At 38.8% G+C, this 20913-nt stretch overlaps 2 protein-coding genes across 2 annotated transcripts in view; both read right to left on the bottom strand.

The window, feature by feature from the left end:
- The window catches only part of LOC134819047 (protein TIS11-like), a 77401-nt gene that overhangs the window by 19595 nt on the left and 36893 nt on the right, over positions 1-20913 (bottom strand). The window lies entirely within an intron of this gene.
- On the bottom strand, positions 577-19056 carry LOC134818215 (2-oxoglutarate dehydrogenase complex component E1-like). Its single transcript, XM_063827662.1, has 22 exons — positions 18866-19056; positions 18194-18409; positions 17758-17860; positions 15708-15808; positions 15261-15318; positions 14475-14635; positions 14107-14280; positions 13755-13934; positions 13407-13535; positions 13078-13234; positions 12619-12794; positions 12305-12418; positions 11945-12082; positions 11599-11719; positions 10560-10697; positions 7773-7900; positions 7430-7555; positions 6834-6943; positions 5724-5901; positions 5370-5486; positions 4405-4499; positions 577-1280 (listed from the first exon to the last, which is right to left on the bottom strand). Exons 1-22 carry the CDS (start codon positions 19031-19033, stop codon positions 1181-1183), a joined length of 2988 nt encoding a protein of 995 aa, XP_063683732.1. The 5' UTR covers positions 19034-19056; the 3' UTR covers positions 577-1180.

Below are 20913 nucleotides of genomic sequence, written 5' to 3'. Positions count from 1 at the left end.
CTCGTATTATCTAATCGAGTTTGGGAGTTCTGTGAACACTGTAATGCCACATGTAGCGGGCACCCAAGGTAGCGGCTGCAGCCTGGCTCTTGTGTGCGATTACATTTGGTTATATCAATGCGCTCTGAACATTCACCATCTAGGAGAAACTGAGAAAGGGGAGAAATTATTTCACAGAAATACAAGAATATCGTGGAAATATTTCACCATATTTGGAGATTATTTTCCCCATTAAGATCTCTTTCTAAATCCTACAGCACCACGAGCGAGCAGTGCAGTCTGACCACACACACTGAGTATTTGTCCCATCTTCCCTGCTATAACCGGAACACTGATAACACAACCCACCAGGTTAGGAATACAACGTACAATCGAATTTGTGATCCTAGTCATTACGGGGCACTGGACAATGTAAATGCTTCATGGTGTGCATACCTCTGTTTCACTTTGCATTCACTTGAATCTGATTAAATCAAGGATTTAATCATCCCCTGCCGAACAGTGAATGTGGGACACTGTATTTGTTTTTTATTCGATGATCTCATTTATTTTCATAACAAAGAACATGACAGTGTATGGTGGGCGAAAAAAATAAGGATTGACAGCAGTCAAACGGATATTACAAATAACATCTCTTAAATAGTTCCAAAATACTTTACAACTTTACAAAAGTGCTTGATGTTTATCATCGATAGATCCTAACCCACAGTTGAGTACAGACCTACCTACATTATACCACCGAACAAACAGGTTCGAGGGGGCACAATAAATATGCCCAAATCGCAATTGTCTCCCCTTAAATTAGGTTCACAGTCACATTCTGCGGATAACTCGGTTGCTCCGGGCCCACGACAAAAACTTAAGCAGCTCTGTGGTTTACGAACTCAAATATTCCCAGAAAATACTGCAGTTTTGTTAAAGTTACATGCTTCATGACGCCGAAATAACCATCGTGTTAAAAGCGATTTTAATAAATAATAGGGCCATATTTAAGGTTTATAATTGTGTTGAAAACTATTTTAATATAATAATTCAACTTAACTACGGCTAAAACCTATAAATATTCAAAAACAATCTCAGTTTCACGTTGTTATCGAAACCCATTATAAATCCCATATTGACGATAATTCGGCTGCTATAGCCACAGAGGGGCTGATCAGGACATGATAGGTAGTCCAGATCACAGAGCGAAACTGTCGTCCATCATTTTCTTATACTCCGTCTTGTGGAGCTTCTTGTTTCCTGTCGCAGCAGACGCAGCTGGCTCTCGTCCGTGGTATCTGAGGAGAATAATTCTTATTAAATTTGATCTTTATTGCTAAATTCCTTCTCGATCCTTCCCGAAGGTATAACTCAATTTTCATAAAATTCAGAATCCTATCCTAAGCCCCCTTGAAAATGACATGGACTAAGTTCTTAGACCCTTGCTAATATACCTAACACCAGGTCCATTACCCATCCGTTTCGCGCAATCACTCAAGGCTGAAACATTTCAGACTTTTCCTACAGGAATGTCAGATTATAGAATATCAGATTTTGGTGTATCTCATGCCACATTAGTCCATTAGTGTAAGAATTTAGGCAGACAATCTCATTTTTCATTGTGATCTCATTTTTACATTGTAGAGCGATGGGGGGGGGGGGGGGGGGGCAAGGCAATGCATACTCTGTCTCATCGTCGCCAGACCGGCACAATGTTCTGCAGTTTTTTGTAACGGGTCACGCACACAATTTGTTACGGTCAGGAATTAGACTTAGAGTGAACTCAGGGTACAGAGAAGCCGTTTAGTGTCCCAAAATCATGGAATCAGGTACCGCTACGGTCGGGGTGGACAATGTTCTCATCTTCTGGCCAACGACGAGAGCCTTTGTGGTTGAAGCGAGATTAGTAGAAGAGTGAGTTAAGTTTAGAGCTTAAGTTTAGCAGGCCAGAAAATTAGATAAACAGTCTGGGAGTTAGAAACCGCAATCAGTCTGTGCAATTACAGGTGAGTGCTGCGCAAGTGCAGGTGAGTGCTCTGCAAGTGCTTTTGTTGATTATGTCACAATTTAATTGATCCTTCGTAGCGAAAAAGTGAATACGGAATGGAATTAGGACTATTTGTACATTTGTTAAGGTGTATATAAATAGTTATGAACGTTTTATTATGAACAAAATTCAACCAATTTTCTTCTGACCCCTCCAGTGAGGGCCTCCACTCAGTTTTTTGCAACATCGCTACTGTATTAAAATTAGCTTCAGCATTTCAAACCCCCTTAAAATATTGATGTAATGTTGGAACCCTCCCTTACAGCAAAGACTGAAATCTAGTTATATATCCACGTGTACAGGAAACAGGTACTTTGAAATATGACGTAATTCTTTTTACTGATAATATAAATATGCATATATGCCGATGCGTGCACAAGTTTTGAAAGATATGAATTGAGTCAAACTCATCAAAGCAACAGGCCGCCCCGCCCTCCTATCGCCCGATTTTTTCCTCCGTAGAACTATAATTAGTGTTTTTTCATGGCATGTCGCCAAAACCCAATGTTTGCATTTTACAATAAAATAATATTTTAATTCTGATTTAATTCGCTCGCTTGGAACAACGTAAATCTTATTTTTATGACTTAATAATTTCCATGATTTTGCAGGAATATGACAGAAAGCCACCGCAAAAATTATAATAATATGCAGCGTCACCCATCTAATAAGATTTGTAGCTGAATTTCCATTTTGAGATGAGTTACCCAAGATTAGCGAGGGATTATTTACCGAAGAGGGAAAGTCAGGTACCGTGAAATATGTGGTCGATAGGGCGTGGGAAGTATCGTATTTTTATGGTGAGTTTGAAGAGCGAACAAACGAAGGTACCCGTGTTTGCCCTTTGAAATAACCTGATTACTAGGCGACCTAAAGTTTATTTTATTGACACATTATGTCTTTAGACTTTAATTAATGTTAGTTAAAATGCAGTCAATAGCACTGAGTTAAGGCTCGGCCCGCTTTCTGTCACGTTGATAATATCATAAGTTCTTCCGGCGGATATAGTTTCATTGCGTCTTAATATATCCCGCAAAGGGGAATAAATTCCATACATATTTGAGTTAACCGCAACATTGCAAGAAAACACAATGTCCCTGTACCGTAGATTGGGGTAAAATCGCCGTGTCGGGGAACTTCGCCACTATTTTTCAAATAATCATTTTACGGTTTTGAATTGTTAGGAGATCGAGTTTTTGTATAGTATTGTGTTGAACAAATGGTTATAAAGGTATTCCTATTCAAAAATAAACGTTTACGATGTTAATTAAACTCAGGCAACATGAAATAATGCAATAAAGTGGCTAAAATTTCCTGCTTGCATATTTCCCATATTTTACAATTATATCCTTAATAAATTCTGTGTGACATCATTAGCATATGTCCTGTTCATTTAAGGGCGAATTTAGTTAGCCATGATGCACACAACTGATATTATAAAGTTTTCAAATTTGTGTGTGGCGAAGTTACCCTCTTCTGATCCCATCTGTTCGGCGAAGTTTGGCGCGAAATTCGCGCGCGGCTGGCAAAGTCACGCACGTGTATTGGCGAAGTTCGACTACATTTCTACTTCATCCCGGCGATGTTACCCACAGCATGGCGATGTTACCCCGGCGACCAAATTGCCCATTGTAACACGCAGGCTAGAGCTAGATAAGTAAAATTGGCAGGTATATCAAGGAAATATAATTGAGTTTCGAGTGGTATGGTGCTTAGCACCGAATATGGTATAGTTTCAGAATGGCGAAGTTACCCCATATTGCAGGGTAACTTCGCCCTGATTTCAGTGGCACCAATCTAGCTGACTATTTATGCCTGGCTGATGTGGTTCATACGAAAACATTTGCTTTACCAATCCTGTTCATATGACCTATAAACTTTTTCAAGTACTCGTGTCGTATTTTCTAAATAACATGAAATAGCTGTAAAACATGGCGAAGTTCCCCCATTCTACGGTATCCTACGTGTTCAGGTTGTTTTCAGATCAACAATATCGAGGACATCGGGCTGAATCACAAATATACTGCTGAAATAGTGGCAAATACTGTCTCAATAGTCAATATTTCACATAGAAATAGTGATTGTGTAACTTGAAGTACACTGATTAAAAACTCTTTCTGGAGCCGGATAATGCCGCTTTATCTTGAAATACAGATTCGATCACGAAACTTGGACCACTGACCTGTCCGACCATGTCAGCTATTTTCGTGGTTTTTGAGTATTTTACAGTTTTCCAGATACATTGATACTGATAGCATAGGAATTTCATTCCACTTTTGGCACAAGTTGGTGTTACTGCTATTTATCCAAATATTGGCCCTTATCCATAAGATACAAGAGAAAGTTATATCAAGATATTAAGTATTATAACTCACCCGCAGTGGATATCTCCAGTGAGATGGTTCTCAAGTCTAGGTTTCACGTGTGTCCACGCTCCTGCGTTCTTATGTTCCTCCTGTACCCAACTGATCTGTCAAGGGATAATTCCGTGTTAGTTATTTAATTGCGAGTTATTTAATTAAAGCTAATATTATACAGTTACAAGTTTTATTTGTTGTTATTTAAATTGTTCTTTGAGACAATTCTCCTCCGCAGTAACGTTCACAACCCATTTGTGATAACGCTGCGTTACCTAGCCGCGTTACCTAGCCGCGCGTTACCTAGCCGCTCATACACATGCAGTCATACTTCTTGCCATCTACTTCTAGTTAACAAATATGCAGCATTACGGGTTGCTAGGGTGAAAGATCGTCAAGCAAAGCTTATTCTAGTAGTGGCATCATTGGTTTTATAAATTCCAAACAACCACAAAATAAATTCCAAACAACCACAAAATAACGGGCCAGAATTTAGAGATCGAGATAGTCCTTAGAAATTTTTTTATTCGATTTGAAAATCTTGGACCTCGTTTTTTAACGATTTTTCCAGGTCCAAGATTTTCAAAATCGAATAAAACATTTTCTAATAAGGCATTTCTATAAGGCTTATCCCAAAATTCTGGCCCGAAAATCTCTTCTGAATGGTCCTTAAAAATATAGGAGAAGATAGATTTATAGACTCGATTTTCAGGGCGCACGATTGAAAATCGTTCACGCAATACAATTACAATTACACATGAGAGCTGACCTTTGACTGGCGATAACTTCGGCTAGGAACAATACAAAATACATAGGACCAAAAGCAGCTGATAGATATCACTCCCCTCTATCAGAAACAACAATAAAATCAATTTCGAGAGAATTTTGATGAAGACCCCGGCCCTCTTAGAGTATTATTTGATAAATTTGTGTATGTCATTATTTGATGAATTTGGGTAAAATTAAAACTGGCGTAAAGTTACCTGAGTGCCCGGAGCGTACCGGTTAAGTTCACTGTCTATAAGAGCGTGAGGGAAGGGGTTGATTTGCTCTATCCTGGTGATGGCAATACTGTCCTCCAACCCTCTGTTAGCACGTTCCTGTAAATCATGGTCACGTGATACAAAACAAATTGAAATTTATGTTTGTTTATATGTTTAATTTTATCACGGTTGTTATTACCATGGAAATATTTCAAAGTTATGTGTATTAATATTATGCTACTTGCTAGCTTCAATATATTTAAAACTTGTTTATTCTCAAGCTCTAATACGTGTTAAAATTTAAATGATCTTAGTAAATGACTAGTTTAAATAAAGTTCGAGATCCAGCCGTACCTCCAAAAGATCGTAGTAAACTTTTCCCGAACAGAGAATGAGTTTCTTAGTGTTCGAAATGTCACGGTCTTCTGGGATGATGGCTTTGAAGGATGTACCAGGGGTCATCTCGTCAAAAGAGCTCCTTGCCAGAGGGTGGCGGAGAAGGGATTTTGGTGTGAATACAACAAGCGGCTTCCTGAAAAGTTGCCAATTTGTAAATTGTCGCCTTCCTGAGAAGGTACCTATTTAGTATTTAGGTTTATGGATTTAGAGGAATGGGTTTAGTTGCGGCTGAGGGAATTTAGAGTTGGGATCTTAACCCATAAAATTACTATCGTCGTCAGCGGAAATGATTCAGCAGAAACTGACTTTTGATTCTTCAGACTGGTCATGGTCAGCTCCTTTTTTTTTCTCGTCAAAAGAATCTTGGCAAAAAATCAAAAAAAACCTCTTCACATTGGTCATGCGAGGAGGTAAAAATCAGTAATCTGCGATAAGAAAAGGACATTGTCGTCATGTTAAAATTTAGCGGGGTTCAAAAAGTTTAAAGTTGCGGCAATGTCTGGCACTTACAGTAATTGTCATGATAATTGTCCCTCAGCGGCTTAAAATCCTGTCGCGGAGACGTAAGGACAGGTTTTTAAGTCCGCGCTGTCTACTCTGATGAGAAGTTATTGTGGTTACACTCTTTGCTCGGAATGCTGTCTCATAAAAATTGTTTCTGATGAAAATGTCTGATGATTTCGGGTATTGAAACAAAGGCCAAGGGAAAATGCTCTTTTCAGTTTTCAGGTAAAGGAAATTCGTCAACGTTTCAATGTCATTGCATCATATTCATGTAGTAAAAAGAATTTAATCGAAAATTGAAAAAAATAAGAATAATGGAGTTAATTACCGATCAGATGTTTGGGAATAATGGCCTTTCTGATATTAGCTTTCGAATTCATGAATTTCTTAGACATTAATCAAGGAAATTATATAATAAAAAAAGAAGAAATTATTGAAAATTCATCGATGGCGGAAAGAGGACATTTATTGGATAATTGATTAATAGATGATGGATGATGATAATAAATAATTATAATTATGCACGTAAGTAATAATTATGCCAGTGAAGGTATGACTGACCTGAATTTCATGTGCATCTGTCTCCTGAGAGCGTGGAACATGTTAGCCGGGGTGGTAATGTTCATTATCTGCCAGTTACAGTCCCACAGTTGCTGGTCTGCACTCACACCCTGCCACGTGATCACTTAGTGTCATAAACATGGCATAAACATGGCATAAACATTAGGGAGGTTCATGGTATCAAATTATTGCTATCTCCGGCTTATCTGTTGTTTCCACAGGTCAAATAACAGCCAACAAATTTTTGACGCTTCAATTCAAACTGGAAAAACCCTCGCCACGCCCATATTTAGGACATGTCATAAAAAAACAATTCAACAGTTGGTGTGAGTTTCTTATCTATCGCGCACGTGACTTTGTGACGTCACTATTAGACCACGTGACGTCATGATAAGGGGTCGTTCACATATTACGTAATCATTTTTTGGAACATTTTTACCCCCCTCCCCCCCTCCGTAATCAGTTTTACACATAGCTATCAAGTGTCAAAATTGCACTAGCGTAATCATTTGGAACCCCCCCCCCCTCAGCTGATTACGTAATATGTGAACGAACCCTAAGACTACGCGACATAAATCGTCACTTGCGGATCGAACCTCGTACTTAGAGTCCTCCTTGTCGTTGCACATCTGTAAAAAGCGCTCCATTCTGGCAGAACTGTGTTCTGGACCCATGCCCTCCATACCGTGAGGGAGGAGCATCACCAGTCCACTCTGTCTGTACTGGGGGAAGAGGAGCAAGGTAAATTCAGTGCGGAATTAAAGAGATATATTATATATGGTATAACCAACACGATTAGACCAAAGGACTAAATTGAATAATCTTCTTGAGTATTTTATTGGGGTGAAAAAGCAATTTTAATAGTCAATTTCAGCCACTGCCAGTTTAAATCCTGCCGACGAAAAACTTAAATGAGTGGCAATTAAAAGTCATCCTCACCCATTTGTCTTGTCCTGAGCTAATGAACTGGTCCACAATACACTGAGCAGTGTTGAAGAAGTCCCCGAACTGGGCCTCCCAGCACACCAGGGAGTTGGGGTTATGTTGACTGAAACCCAGCTCAAATCCTGCGGTGGTGGAAACGTTTAGTCGAACAGAGTGCTGTGTAAAATATAAGACTTGCAGAAATGCTGGCTGTACGTGGAGTGCCTTCCTATAAATATCCGTCCATTTTTCTCCCCGCCGTGCAGGGTATTCTACTCTAAAATTCGTTTTGTCATCAGCTGTTATATATTATGGAAGAACTGTTTAATTTTGCAAATATATGCTCGTACGTGATGTTATTTTTTGCACTTTTCTGCAGGTGAGCGACTATTAGTAAGCTAATTCTAAAATAATTTGATGGAAAAAAATAAAATGGTCTATAAAATGGTCAATGATCCATAAAATATTAGGGTTATCTCAACTGTTATTATACAGGAAAGGTATAATAATTTTGCAAAAACGGTCGTGCGTGAGCAAAGTTTATAGTCATGTTTCTGTGATACCTATAAAATGGGGAAAATGAAAATAATCAAGTCACAGGCCACAGCTTATGTTCTGAGATCATGGTGTGCAATATTGTATCGCAGGTGAGCGAACTTCGTGGATGAAAGCTAATCGATAGTCGTTTAAAGGAAAATAAGGGAACAGGTCGGAAAAATGATCAATGATCTATGCTATCCAGGGATAATTCCTTTTTTAGAGGGGAGTGACAGCAAAATGACCTCTTTATAAACCATAAAAGATAGGAGAGAAGAATATTTCAGTTTGGGTTCGGGACCTTGAAAGGAGCTGTTGATAGCTTAAATTTGACAACTAACAGATTTTCCCCTGAGATCCTAAAAATTCGTTTAACTTAGACAAAATGGACTTTAATCGCGCAGCAGATGTGACTTACGGGATTATCTGTTGTTTCTGCTTCATAATCGGGACATCGGGGAACGTAGCCAGCTTCCTCTTCTTCAGATCAAAAAGAAGAGACATCTCAAGATCAATCTACATGATGATCACAACAAACGATATAGTCATCAGCGTGGCCATTCTTCCTGTAGGAATATCCTTCCTGTCTAAAAGACAACCGGGTATCCTGTTCGGGGGCCAGTTTGGTTGTGCAGCTTGGTTTTATGTGTGGGACATCTCTGTCGCCTTGAGCATCTTCCTTGTTATATGTCTGAGCATAACTAGGACAGTTTCACTGTCGAAACCTTTTAAACATCAGAAATCTAAATATCTGATCGTAGCTGTAGTTGTGTACTTCTTGCTTAAGTCTGCTAGGACGATAGGGCTCCTCTTGCAGGATGGTCCAGAGATTATTTTCTACCCTTGGTACTCACGCTGTGTCCTGTTTATCGCTAATAACAAGGATGTCATTACGACCATGGTGGTGCTGGTGAGTGATAACTTAGTCTACACCGCCCCTGCAGTTGTAGTGGCTACAAGCTGTGTTCTATCAGTCGTGCTCCTGACTGGAAGAAGAAACCGGCATGTCCAGCAAAGAGAGCTACAAAAGTCCCGGAACAGAGCCACAGTGACTATCTTACTGTTCGCACTAGTGTACGGAGTTTGTAATATTGCTCTGGTAGTTAATTACATTCTGTGGACATACAGCTGGTCCGCAGGAATGTTAAGGTGGTATTTTAGTTTGTACTGGTTTGATAAACAGAGGTATTACTTTAACACCACCCACAATCTGCTTCTAGCTGCCAACTCAGCAGCTAACCCTATCCTATACTTTTGGAGGATGCCTTCTCTCAGAGAGTTCGTGAAAGGGATCTGAAGACTAAACAGAGCTAGAAGACGAATTAGACATCAGAACAATGTTAACCAACCCGGCTAACAGAGTTAGTAAGAACAATACTGTCACTTCAGTTCTACCGGCAGCGACACCAGTAGAAACTGGCTTCTGATCGTGAGCTGTCAAGGAAGAGCGGACAGGGAAGAACTGTTAAGGAAGAACTGTTAAAGAAGAACTGAAGAAAAAGGCTCTAAAAAAAGAGTAGTCAAGAGTTATGAGTACATATGTGCAACTCTGTGTTGACTGTTGCATTGACCACTGACCTTATCTTTCATTGTGATTCTCGATATTGTGGGTTTATAAATTTAAAAAACTATAAAAACTATAAAAACTATAAAAACTATAAAACTATAAAACTATAAAAACTATAAAAACTATAAAAACTATAAAAACTATAAAAACTATTCTTAAGTGAACATTAAAAAAAAGAATAAGTAACTACCACTTTGAATGAATTAATGATATTATTTGGATTTACTATTATTTTTTTACATCTTCACTTATTCCATCTCATTTCCGTTATCTTAACTGATATAATGTATCATTTTTACTAGGCTGTACTATTTTTGCCCATCTATAACGATGGGTTAAATTATCTCAGTTAATAGCTAAGTAAATTATATCAGTAAATAATGTTATTAAGTATCCGAGTTAATTATCTTTGTAAACAGTTAAGTAAATTATCTCAGTAAATAATTTTACAAAGTATCCAAGTAAATTATCTCAGTAAGTATGCAAGTAAATTATTCCAATAATTATCTCAGTAAATAATCTCCTGTTATTTTGTTCTTCATATAACTGTAGATCATGACAAAAAAATGATAGTTTGGGGAAAAAAAAATTGGCTCACGTACTGTCTACGATTACTAACACCGCCAACACGTGTCAAAGTAACAAATCACGTGTATAAATAGTATATCACTTATTACTATTAGTGTAAGAAGACAAACCTAAAACTCCAAACTCTGAGAGGGAGCTGTTGCTGACAGAGTATTTCTGCTGAGAGGAGGACAGGTTCTGCAGAGGGTTGTACACTCTTCCGTCCACGTCCTGATCGTGCAACACGTGGTGACGATGTGAGAATGTTCCTGTGGTATGTCACGTGTCAAGTTAACACACCTCGTGGTGTATAACCAGTGGTCGACCGGAATTTTATCCCGGCCGGGACCGGGACCAGGACAAATCTAAAATCCCGTCCGGGACCGGGATTTTTTTCAAATATTTTCCAGTAAGAATGATAATTTATTTAATAATTTTTCTTGATTTTAATTGTAGTTTAAGTGGTTCAGTACATTTGATGAAGCACAATTCAGAAATTTGCTAATTTAAGTCACAACTCACATTACAATTTGCCTCTAGAACTAACTTAGATAAACGCTACGAAGTTGGTTAGTGACAACACTCCAAAAATTGGATAAGAAATGGCCTCAGTTCAATTTCATACGCTAGACTTGTTTTCAAAAATGTTGAATGTATGCCACTTTATACATGAAACAGACCTATCTCGAAAACCCATCATTGAGATTTACCTCATCCTAACAGTAATTTGTGCAAATCAACCAGCTCTACAAATCAACATTGTAATATTTCACACGACAAATCATTTATCATAATCTATAAGTATAATCTATAATGTATGTTGGAACTCTCGCACTCCCGACTAAATCGAAGTCATCGAATCCATAAAATTTATATGGAATTAATAGCTCAATTACTTCGTCAAGATGTTAATTGACGAATATTTCCAGATTTAAACATGTAATTTGGAGTCAAATTAAGATGAAATAATCTCAACTTTCTGAAAAAAAAATCCCGGCTTAAATGGAGATAAGCCTAAAATTGAACGCATTACAGCAGCCATCATATCGTGATCCGACATCGTGGTCCGATAGTTTCATTGCGTCTTAATATGCGATATAAGCGAACTGTCCGGGTTGCGACCAACAAAGCCTAATCAGTAATCCTAATATCCCCCCTGCCCCGACTGACCTCTCTCCACATCCTGCCCACTAAGCCTCACATGGTAGCCCTCCATGAGGAGGGAGCCAATAGCCAGCGCCTCGCCCAGTGCCCAGTCTGCCTGCTGAGCCTCCACCATCTTTGTTCGTCCCTGTGGGTGTGGTCAGTAAAACACCCCACTTTAGATCATCAAACTTAATAAAGTCCAGAAATATGCACTCTAAAACATTAGCATTATTTCTACTTAAATAGCATTAAGAACAAAGGCAGCACTTAATAACGTCATATTATTTAAGAATTTTCGAATATATAGCGAACTTATTTGGCACCCGTCCTACGAATATTTCACCATTTTCGCAACAACAATAACACGTACCTTCAGAATACGCTTGATTCCCGGATGAACCTTGATGGGGGGATCAGCACTGAAAGTCTCTGCTATTCTCTTCAGAACACTGTCGCTGATACCGGTGGGGGGCGTTTCACGTAGAATTGGCACTTTGTTCGCGTCACACTAAGAGGGAGACTGGTGAGGGACACAATATAATATACAGAATATAAAGTGTGACTGGTTGCTCTATTGATCAGGCCGAGATTCACGTTCACTTATTGAGTTTAAACGTCTTGTGGTTGTTTATTCACCTACTGACATAAACTGTTATTACAACACTGTTGAAACACTGTGACATACTCTGTTACAACACTGGTAGGTATAGAGGGGGAAAGCAAATATTACCTCGAAGAAATGGTCCCAGGGACTGTCCAACCAATCAGTGAGCTTCATCTTGGTGATGGCAGTACTCTTCTGATAAGCTTCGTTCATGATCTTATCGAATGCTGCTATCTCTTCCTGATTAGCGAGACTCAATTTAGTTCTTTAATTTGTCGAACAGATAACTTAGCCAGATATATTCCTTTTGCCTCACCTGCACCCAAACATGACAAGAAGGTTAACTTTTTTAGTTCTTCTAAAATTATTGTATTAGTACATTAATTATTATGAACGCTTCAATAAGTACAGTATGTGACTCTCAGCCCTGCAGAACTCACGTCAATATCAGCTTGACAGACAGTTCCCTCCGCAACCAACTGGTCAGCATATTTGTTCAGCACATTGGGCAGCTCCCTGATTCTCTTGTACATGAGGGGCTGGGTGAAACTGGGCTCGTCCGCCTCGTTGTGACCGTTTCGTCGGTAACACACTAGATCTATCACGACGTCCTTACCTGCAAGAAGTTATTGAAAACTGGACCCATCAACAGATACAACAGATACATCAGCACAGTCGTTCTTTTCTTAATTGGATCCCTAATTTTATCTTCGTGCACAAATTTGCTTGTTCCTCAGCAATACATGCCTCCTGAGCAGAAGAGGCCGAGGTTCACGTTCATTGTTACAGCTAGTAAAGTAATAATAAAAATCGTCTCAACATTGAAAGTAATACAATTCGATAAGAGAATTGGTACACAAGTTTCAAGATATCTCCTTGAGTTTAAAAGCACATCTCACCCCAGTCGGCGCGCCAGTTAGCAGCCACGTTGCACACGTGCATAACCGCCTCTGGATCATCAGCGTTAACGTGAAGTATGGGAGCATTAACAACTTTGGCAACGTCAGTGCAGTAGGGAGAGGACCGGGAAAATCGGGGATCTGTTGTGAAACCCACCTGGAGCACGAGATTGATAAAATTTCAACTATTCAATGGATTCAAATTTTGGGTTTTAGATTTCAAAGTAAATTTAATAAATTAAGAACGGAGGTTCATCACTCGAAATTACGGGATAGGGATGGCATCTGATAATCTCAGCTTCAGGTTGATAAAGTGGATGGTTATTAACCTGATTGTTGACTACGATGTGGATTGTGCCTCCAGTAGTGTAACTTGGCAGGTCACTGAGATGCATAGTTTCGTACACTACTCCCTGTCCACTGTACGCCGCGTCACCGTGCAGTAGGATAGCCATGGTCTGAGAGGGAATGTTGTTTAAACAGCTTGTTATAGTGTAAACCCACAATTACATTTTGTGCATTATTGCTGGTTCAAAGCATAGAATACTTCAAAATTTCAGCAACTCATTATCAGATAATAGCGTCAAGTCTAACAAGAGTAAGTAACAGTCATCTTGTAGACTAGATGGTAGCGGGGGGCTGGGGGGGGGGGGGGGCGGGTTGTTTATTTGACGAACCTTCTGTCCAGCTTCATCGCCATTAAAGAATTGGGTTGCTCTGACTTTACCACAGACGACAGGGTTGACAGCCTCTAAATGCGAGGGATTGGCGACTACTGATAGCTCTACTTCTTTGTTGGTCAGGTGATTGATGCGGCGGTGATACATCCCAAGGTGATATTTTACATCACCAGAACCCTGAAAAGTGAGATATGAAACATTCCCTCGAGTGGCTTTATTGATATAGGAATTAAAGCAGGTGCCAAATCACCCAGGCACAATATATTCTTAGCTAGAACAAAAAAAAAACTGTACTAAAGAAAAGGCTGTACAGAAAAGAACACTATCTGCATTCAACAGCCTCCCAAACCTCATCCTCTGGTGTCAGATCAGGGTTGAACTGGTTGAAGAGTTTCTCAAGTTCCTTCCTGCACACGTTAGCCAGCACGTTAAGTCTGCCTCTATGTGGCATTCCTATCACGAAACTATCAACCCCCCGAGAGTTAGCAATGTCGATTATCTGCTTCATGGCTGGGATCAGTACCTGAACAAGGTTTAATTTCAGGGTTGTTTGTTCTCATGAAAGAGAAACAGTATCTGTTAGAGGGCTGCATTTTCCAGTAATTTAGGTAATACATCCTTGTGCTTCCCACCCAGCTACATTAATTAAAGGCTATAGTACCGACTGCCCTATCGTCCATTCTCTTAAATCACAACAATATTAAATGTTAAAATTACCTCACAGCCCTCCAACCCGAATCTTTTCTCACTAGGCCATTTTTTCGCAAGATACTCTTCAAATCTGGTAGATCGAACAAGTCGGGCTAATAAGATTCGCTTCTCTTCACTGGTCATGTTCCTTATTCCGGGTTTTTCAACCCACTTTCTGATATACTCTCCTGGTAAATTGAGATGTAAGCGTGGGAATAGCGCATATTATAATTAATACTCGGCTAACGAGTAGTTCACAAGTACTGAATGTGGGTGTGCCATAAATGCACAACCCACAGATATGTAAAAGGTAACATTCACGTCGCCAAAAATCTTTAGGGTACCGACCTCATCGCCGTTTGTCAATTGTAATGATTATACTGTAAAACACCAAATTCTATGACCATTTAATTTACTTCACAAGGGTAATTTGCCAATTTTGGTGCGTCAGATTTGATGTTTTACAGTAGTAGTAAAGTCGTCATATATTTTTATAGTATAGTATATTTTGTATAGTGCTATAATCCGTTAATTCCCTACATGAATAGGTCGTTATACTAAGACTGATGAGTGAGATCAGAGTCGAACTGATTGTTTCCGCGCGCGTTAAATTTTGTGATGCGCGCATTGTTGCGCGACGTTGTCAACCATATTGCCTTTCGCGTCATGTGAAAAGTATGGAAAATCTTAGGTAATTTCAGGAAAAGTCGTGGAAGTTGAAGTACTAACTGAATTGTGATGCAATCAATTTAGGAATTAAAAATTAGAGACAGTTCCAACCGCACTACATAACTTCCCATTACTTTGACTTACTTGCCCCAGGATCGTGCATGTGCATGAACTCTGCACCAATAGATCCGGAGTATACTCTCTGAAAGAAAAACAATAAGCATTTTGTGTTTAAGTGTTTAAATATACATTTTGCCGTGCACTCCTTTTTGCCGATAAATCAGTTAAACTTTATCTCAACTTACAACATCTAGCTGTAGCAAGTACATGTGGGCCGAATTGTCAATAAACCAGAGGATGCGGCAAGGAATTTATGCAAACCCCTCCGGTCGACTCAGCCGAATGATCGGAAAGTACGTGATTGACGGTTAATCGAAGAAGGGCCCTGTCGAATCTTCTTAGGGTATATCTAGAATCTTCTTAAAGCTAGTTACCTCACGGTAACCTTATCTGTTATGACGAAGTAAATGGGTCTGTAACTGTAAAGAATGGACTGTTTTATTATTGAAATTTTGGTCTAGAAAGTTCTACCTCCAGTCGGTTGATAGTCTCCCTGAGAGTGAGCTCCCTTTCATCACCACCAAGATACGTGTACTTTGGCAGTTGAAAGTACTGGTCCATATCTTGTTTTGCTGAAAGTATGAACTGTGTAATATCCCGCTTGCAATATTATTCCTGAAATCAGATACCAATTTTGAGAAAATGCCAGGTTATTTTTACATGCGATACTTAGGAATGTGTCAAATGTGTCAAATAAAGAACTTAGTAATTTGTGCAGTATTGTATACAGTGTGGAACTCTTGGTATGTATACTGTCTACATGGATCAACTGTTAGACTATATTACTATATTACTAAATTACATGTAGTAGTATAACGTACACTACACAAACGGCAAACCTAAAGTACAGGACTTGAAGATAAAGAGCAAAACTTAAATAAATTAAAAAGCTTATATCCATGAATACATCGAAGAAAACTGCAGTTTTGCCGTTCCACAACAAAACTGTGAAAATGTAAGATCACATAGTTCTATTTTAAATAATGGCATTATACAAAATTTCATAATTATTGGTTTCGCAGGAAACCCCAGGATTTCTCATGAACTAAAATTAACCGCAACCGTCCTTTTATATTTACGTGATCGTATTGATGACTAAAACTTATCCTCGGGTTTTTCTTCTTTCATGAGTCCTAAATATATCGTTTCCTAAATTTACTGCAGCAGCTTGAAATAGTCAGCTTCTCAAAGTTCTAGCCGAAACTGTGGCCCCTCTAGCTATATTGAGAGGCCTGAGGCCATAGTATGTATTTATATGTAGCAGGTAAACAATTTCTCTCACGTTATTAATATTATACAATAAACTGCTAGATTCTGGGCAGATTCTATTGCATTAATATTCAAGCTCCACCTGAAGCAGATAAATAAATGGGATGTCAAAAAGAAGGCGACTCAAGATTTGTAACCAATTTATCAATAAATAAGTTATCAATCAAATCATTTCTTCTTGTCCCTTGGCTTCTTGAGTAACTGTCGTCCAGTCCCAGGACGTCGTGCATCAGTTAAGGTGTTGGTTAGGGTGAGTCTTTGGGCTAGGGTATTGGTAAGGGTGGGTGTTTGGGCTAGGGTATTGGTAAGGGTGAGTGTTTGGGCTAGGGTATTGGTAAGGGTGAGTGTTTGGGCTAGGGTATTGGTAAGGGTGGGTGTTTGGGCTAGGGTATTGGACATTGGTAAGGGTGAGTCTTTGGGCTAGGGTATTGGTAAGGGTGGGTGTTTGGGCTAGGGTATTGGTAAGGGTGAGTGTTTGGGCTAGGGTATTGGTAAGGGTGAGTGTTTGGGCTAGGGTATTGGTAAGGGTGGGTGTTTGGGCTAGGGTATTGGTAAGGGTGGGTGTTTGGGCTAGGGTATTGGTAAGGGTGGGTGTTTGGGCTAGGGTATTGGTAAGGGTGAGTGTTTGGGCTAGGGTATTGGTAAGGGTGAGTGTTTGGGCTAGGGTATTGGTAAGGGTGAGTCTTTGGGCTAGGGTATTGGTAAGGGTGGGTGTTTGGGCTAGGGTATTGGTAAGGGTGGGTGTTTGGGCTAGGGTATTGGTAAGGGTGAGTGTTTGGACTAGGGTATTGGTAAGGGTGAATGTTTGGGCTAAGTTAAGGTAAGGACTAGACTTAGTGTTAGGGCTTTAGTGGGGCACAAAGTTCTGGGGAAAATAAATGTCTTTCTATGACTCACGAAACAAAACACCCACTAATTTCTGAGGACATCTCTGATCTCGAGCACAACAATTAAGAATAGTTGAAACAAAAAACAGGATAAACTAACAAGTGGAATGTGGATGAACGGTGCAGCACAGGTGCAGCACCTCTGGACCAGCTTAACCGTAATCGCAATCTGAACACTAACAATGCACCACAAGTTTTATTTTTGTGAAATCACCTACAAAACAGATGAACCATTAAACAATAAACATGTAGTGATTGTTTTTGAAATGCGTGAATAAAAACAAGACAAACAAATGAATTTTTGAGATGCGTGTATAAAAACAAGACACACAAACTAATTTTAGACAAGACAGCATCAGACTTACTAAAGTTGTAGTATTCCAGAGTGAGTATATCTGGGACCGTGCTGTCAAGATCCGCAGAGCCAATACCAAGTGGATCCAACTTCGCTATGTGATGGCCAGAAGACTGCAGAGAAATGATCATTAATAAAAAATACTTTTTGAAATGGACAGAAAATTACGAACTGTAGTCAATGATTTATTATTATTTTTACAATTATAACTTTATAAATCGTCAAGATAATCCATATTAATTTAATCTATAAGTTTTATTAGTATATTCTGTTAGTAGTTTATAAAACTGATTTTATAACGTTTCACAACTTGTTGAATCATCTAATTATAATTATAATTATTTTCTTATTCTTATTCTTATTTTGATTATAATTACAATAATTATAATCACAATTACAATAATCCACAATGTTTTACAACACAATCTAGAGCGGGTTACATTAACCTGATATGCTCTCAGTAATCGTTGAAAGTTGTGATGTTTCAGAATCATACTCTGTCCGGCTCTGGTGCTTTGTATTGCATCGCCAGCCGAAGCTTCCGTCATTGGAACTGCAGCGCTTGGTGCGAACATGGGATAGACAGGCATGTTGGGTGCTGAAACATGCGCTTCTCCAGGTCCTGCTCCTCCTTCCGTCCGGGAGAAGAAGATTTGCCACGACTGTAATTTGATCTTCCGTTATCAGTTGAATGTTTTGTAATACCGTTACGAGATTAATGGAGGCTATGGAAAATAATCTTCCTCATCAATGACTGGATAGTGGATATGGTGTGAACAATTAAATATTAGTCATCTGCAGCTGCCATACTTAATACTTTATATTCATGGACAGGGAAGTCAATTCGTACAATGTTTGTACACAATGCAATAGTTCTATCGATAAAAGTTTTGGAATTCCTAAAATAGCATAATTTAAAGTTTTGCATGTTTTTTAATGATGCTTCTTGATTTTATAGATATATCTGATTTAAAATATAGCATACTTTTGAGAAATAAAATGGTCATGATTTTGTTAATAGTTGGCTTGTGCAATCTTTAATAAAATACCAACTATCACTTTGTCTTAATACCACAAAATGAGCCTCAGTAACAAAAAAGTGAAATAAAAAACATTACTTTGTGTACACTGGACGGATCTTCTCTCCAGCTCTCATACATGTCCTCAACATAAGTGGAGGATGATCCGTTGAGGAAGGGTTCCGCTGCAGCACTCGACTTGAATGCTGTACGCAGCACATGACGTACTGGTATACATCGGAGCAGTTTTCCTCTCACAGCATACATTGTTATCCAAGCATCTACAACAACTAAGTGGGGGAAAACAGTGAGTTAAATAAATGGAAATGTTACAGAACATTACCAGAGCTATCAGGTTAATATCATAGGAACAAGATGATTTTGTGTTTCATAACATTTTTTAATATTTATAACTTCCAGTTGAGAAATTTAAATGTATTTGCATTGTAATCATAAATATTTCACTCGAATTGGCTGATGTAAGATGGTAAATGGAGGGTAATCTTGGGATATTTGATTGTGAAGTTAGAATTTTGATTTAGATAAATTTTGGTGAAATCAAACTCAATTAGTAACATTATCAGTAGTTTTGAACTCCAGGCAGTAGTATAACATACACTGCATAAGTGCCACCCTTACGCTCCAAGATGCCACCCCTGAATTGAAGTTGTTTTCAGAATGTTCTATCATTGGACCCAATCAGTTACCAGTGAAAAGTGTCACGATACCCTCCATTTTTGAAGCAGAAGCTCCAATATATATGATATTTATAAAACATATAATCTTTAACATAAAATTGGGGGTTTTTACCGACTCCTGCATAGGTACGGTACATGCCAATTTGTCTGGAATCATAAGCTACAACACACTAGTTTTCAATGAATATCAGGATCTTTAAAAACTACATGTACAGTCTCTAACTTTTTTAAAAATAATTTTTTAAAGAGAGGCTGGGCCTGCTTGGCCCACGAGAGGATAGCATATGAATGCTTTGCCTACCTCTGGGGTATGGCAGTCCTGTGGGAGGATGCCGGTGGAATCAAGATGTGTAATCAAGGATGATGGTAAGTGTTGTGGGGTGTGTCATAGATGAACGCTTAAGTGGTGGTTGAGTGTGGAAGAGAGAGGCGAAATAAGACGGCGTTAAAGTAGTCGCTATGTTACACCTGTCTGGTCCAACTCCTCTTGCACCATTAAGCGTTTAGTGTGGTTTGCAAAGTTGACAATAGTGGAGATGTGTCTCTAACCTTACATTCTTGGGAAAACTAATTGAAACTAAAAAGCATCTAAGTCGGAATAACCTCAATTGACCTGAACAATTTGTTAATTACTACACTTTTGCCTTTTTTTGTGTACGGTGTAGTAAAAAGGGTAGTAAAAAAGATACACTAAATTACACTTTTTTACAACTAAAATTACACTAAACCAATTCATCTTCTCAAAATCTTCTTTTTTACTATTATTTACGGTTATTTTCCCATCAGTCTTCACATAGTACATTTCCAAAGGCAAAACAGTGGTAAAACATACCTTTGGTGAGAAAAAAGTCACTTTTTGAGACTTTTTAGGCTATTTTACACTACACTTTTTTATACTACGCTTTTGCCTGTGTAGAAAGTGTAGAGAACCCCCCCCCCCCCCCCCCCCCCCCCTTCTATTTGTGGCATGTCTGGATAACTGTAATTGCTCAATAAATTCTTTGACAAACAGGACAGCAAGATACTTCGTCATCATAGTTGTTGAGTGCTCATGGATCTACCAAAAGGTTTCTCAGTAGACCAAACAGATAGTTGTTACTGTAGATAGGTTCCGACAACTAGAGTGCTGCAGCCCGCCCACTCACATAGTCACTTGTTAGACTCTGAGAAATATAAAAACAACCATGTTGAGGATGACCTGATCAATCTTTACTGGTTGGATATAAAGAAAAGGATTGTATTCAAAATCTTACTACTTTTTCACAAGTCCTTGCTAGGATTGGCTCCAACCTGTCTGCAAGAAATGTTCAGATATTTTAATTCTAAATTTGGTGAGCATAGTTAGAGCTTCTCTGTAGTGTATTCGGTTTAACTCTCTGCATTAGTATTACCGATATCTTTTCAAGCACAAGGTACATTTCTGGGATGTTGAGATTAAATGCTGTCATG

Source organism: Bolinopsis microptera, chromosome 7, assembly GCF_026151205.1.
Source record: "Bolinopsis microptera isolate Bmic1 chromosome 7, MBARI_Bmic_1.0, whole genome shotgun sequence".
Taxonomy (NCBI): Eukaryota; Metazoa; Ctenophora; class Tentaculata; order Lobata; family Bolinopsidae; genus Bolinopsis; species Bolinopsis microptera.
This window is presented reverse-complemented; position numbering and strand designations above follow the sequence as displayed.

What these genes read in the sequence shown, in the direction of transcription:
- LOC134818215 (XM_063827662.1), bottom strand. Translation starts at nt 19,033, where the DNA reads ATGTATGCTGTGAGAGGAAAACTGCTCCGATGTATACCAGTACGTCAT. An exon ending in TCTGGAATACTACAACTTTA is followed by an intron (nt 15,809 to 17,757) that starts GTAAGTCTGATG and finishes TCATACTTTCAG; the next exon opens with CAAAACAAGATATGGACCAG. An exon ending in AGACTATCAACCGACTGGAG is followed by an intron (nt 15,319 to 15,707) that starts GTAGAACTTTCT and finishes TTTTTCTTTCAG; the next exon opens with AGAGTATACTCCGGATCTAT.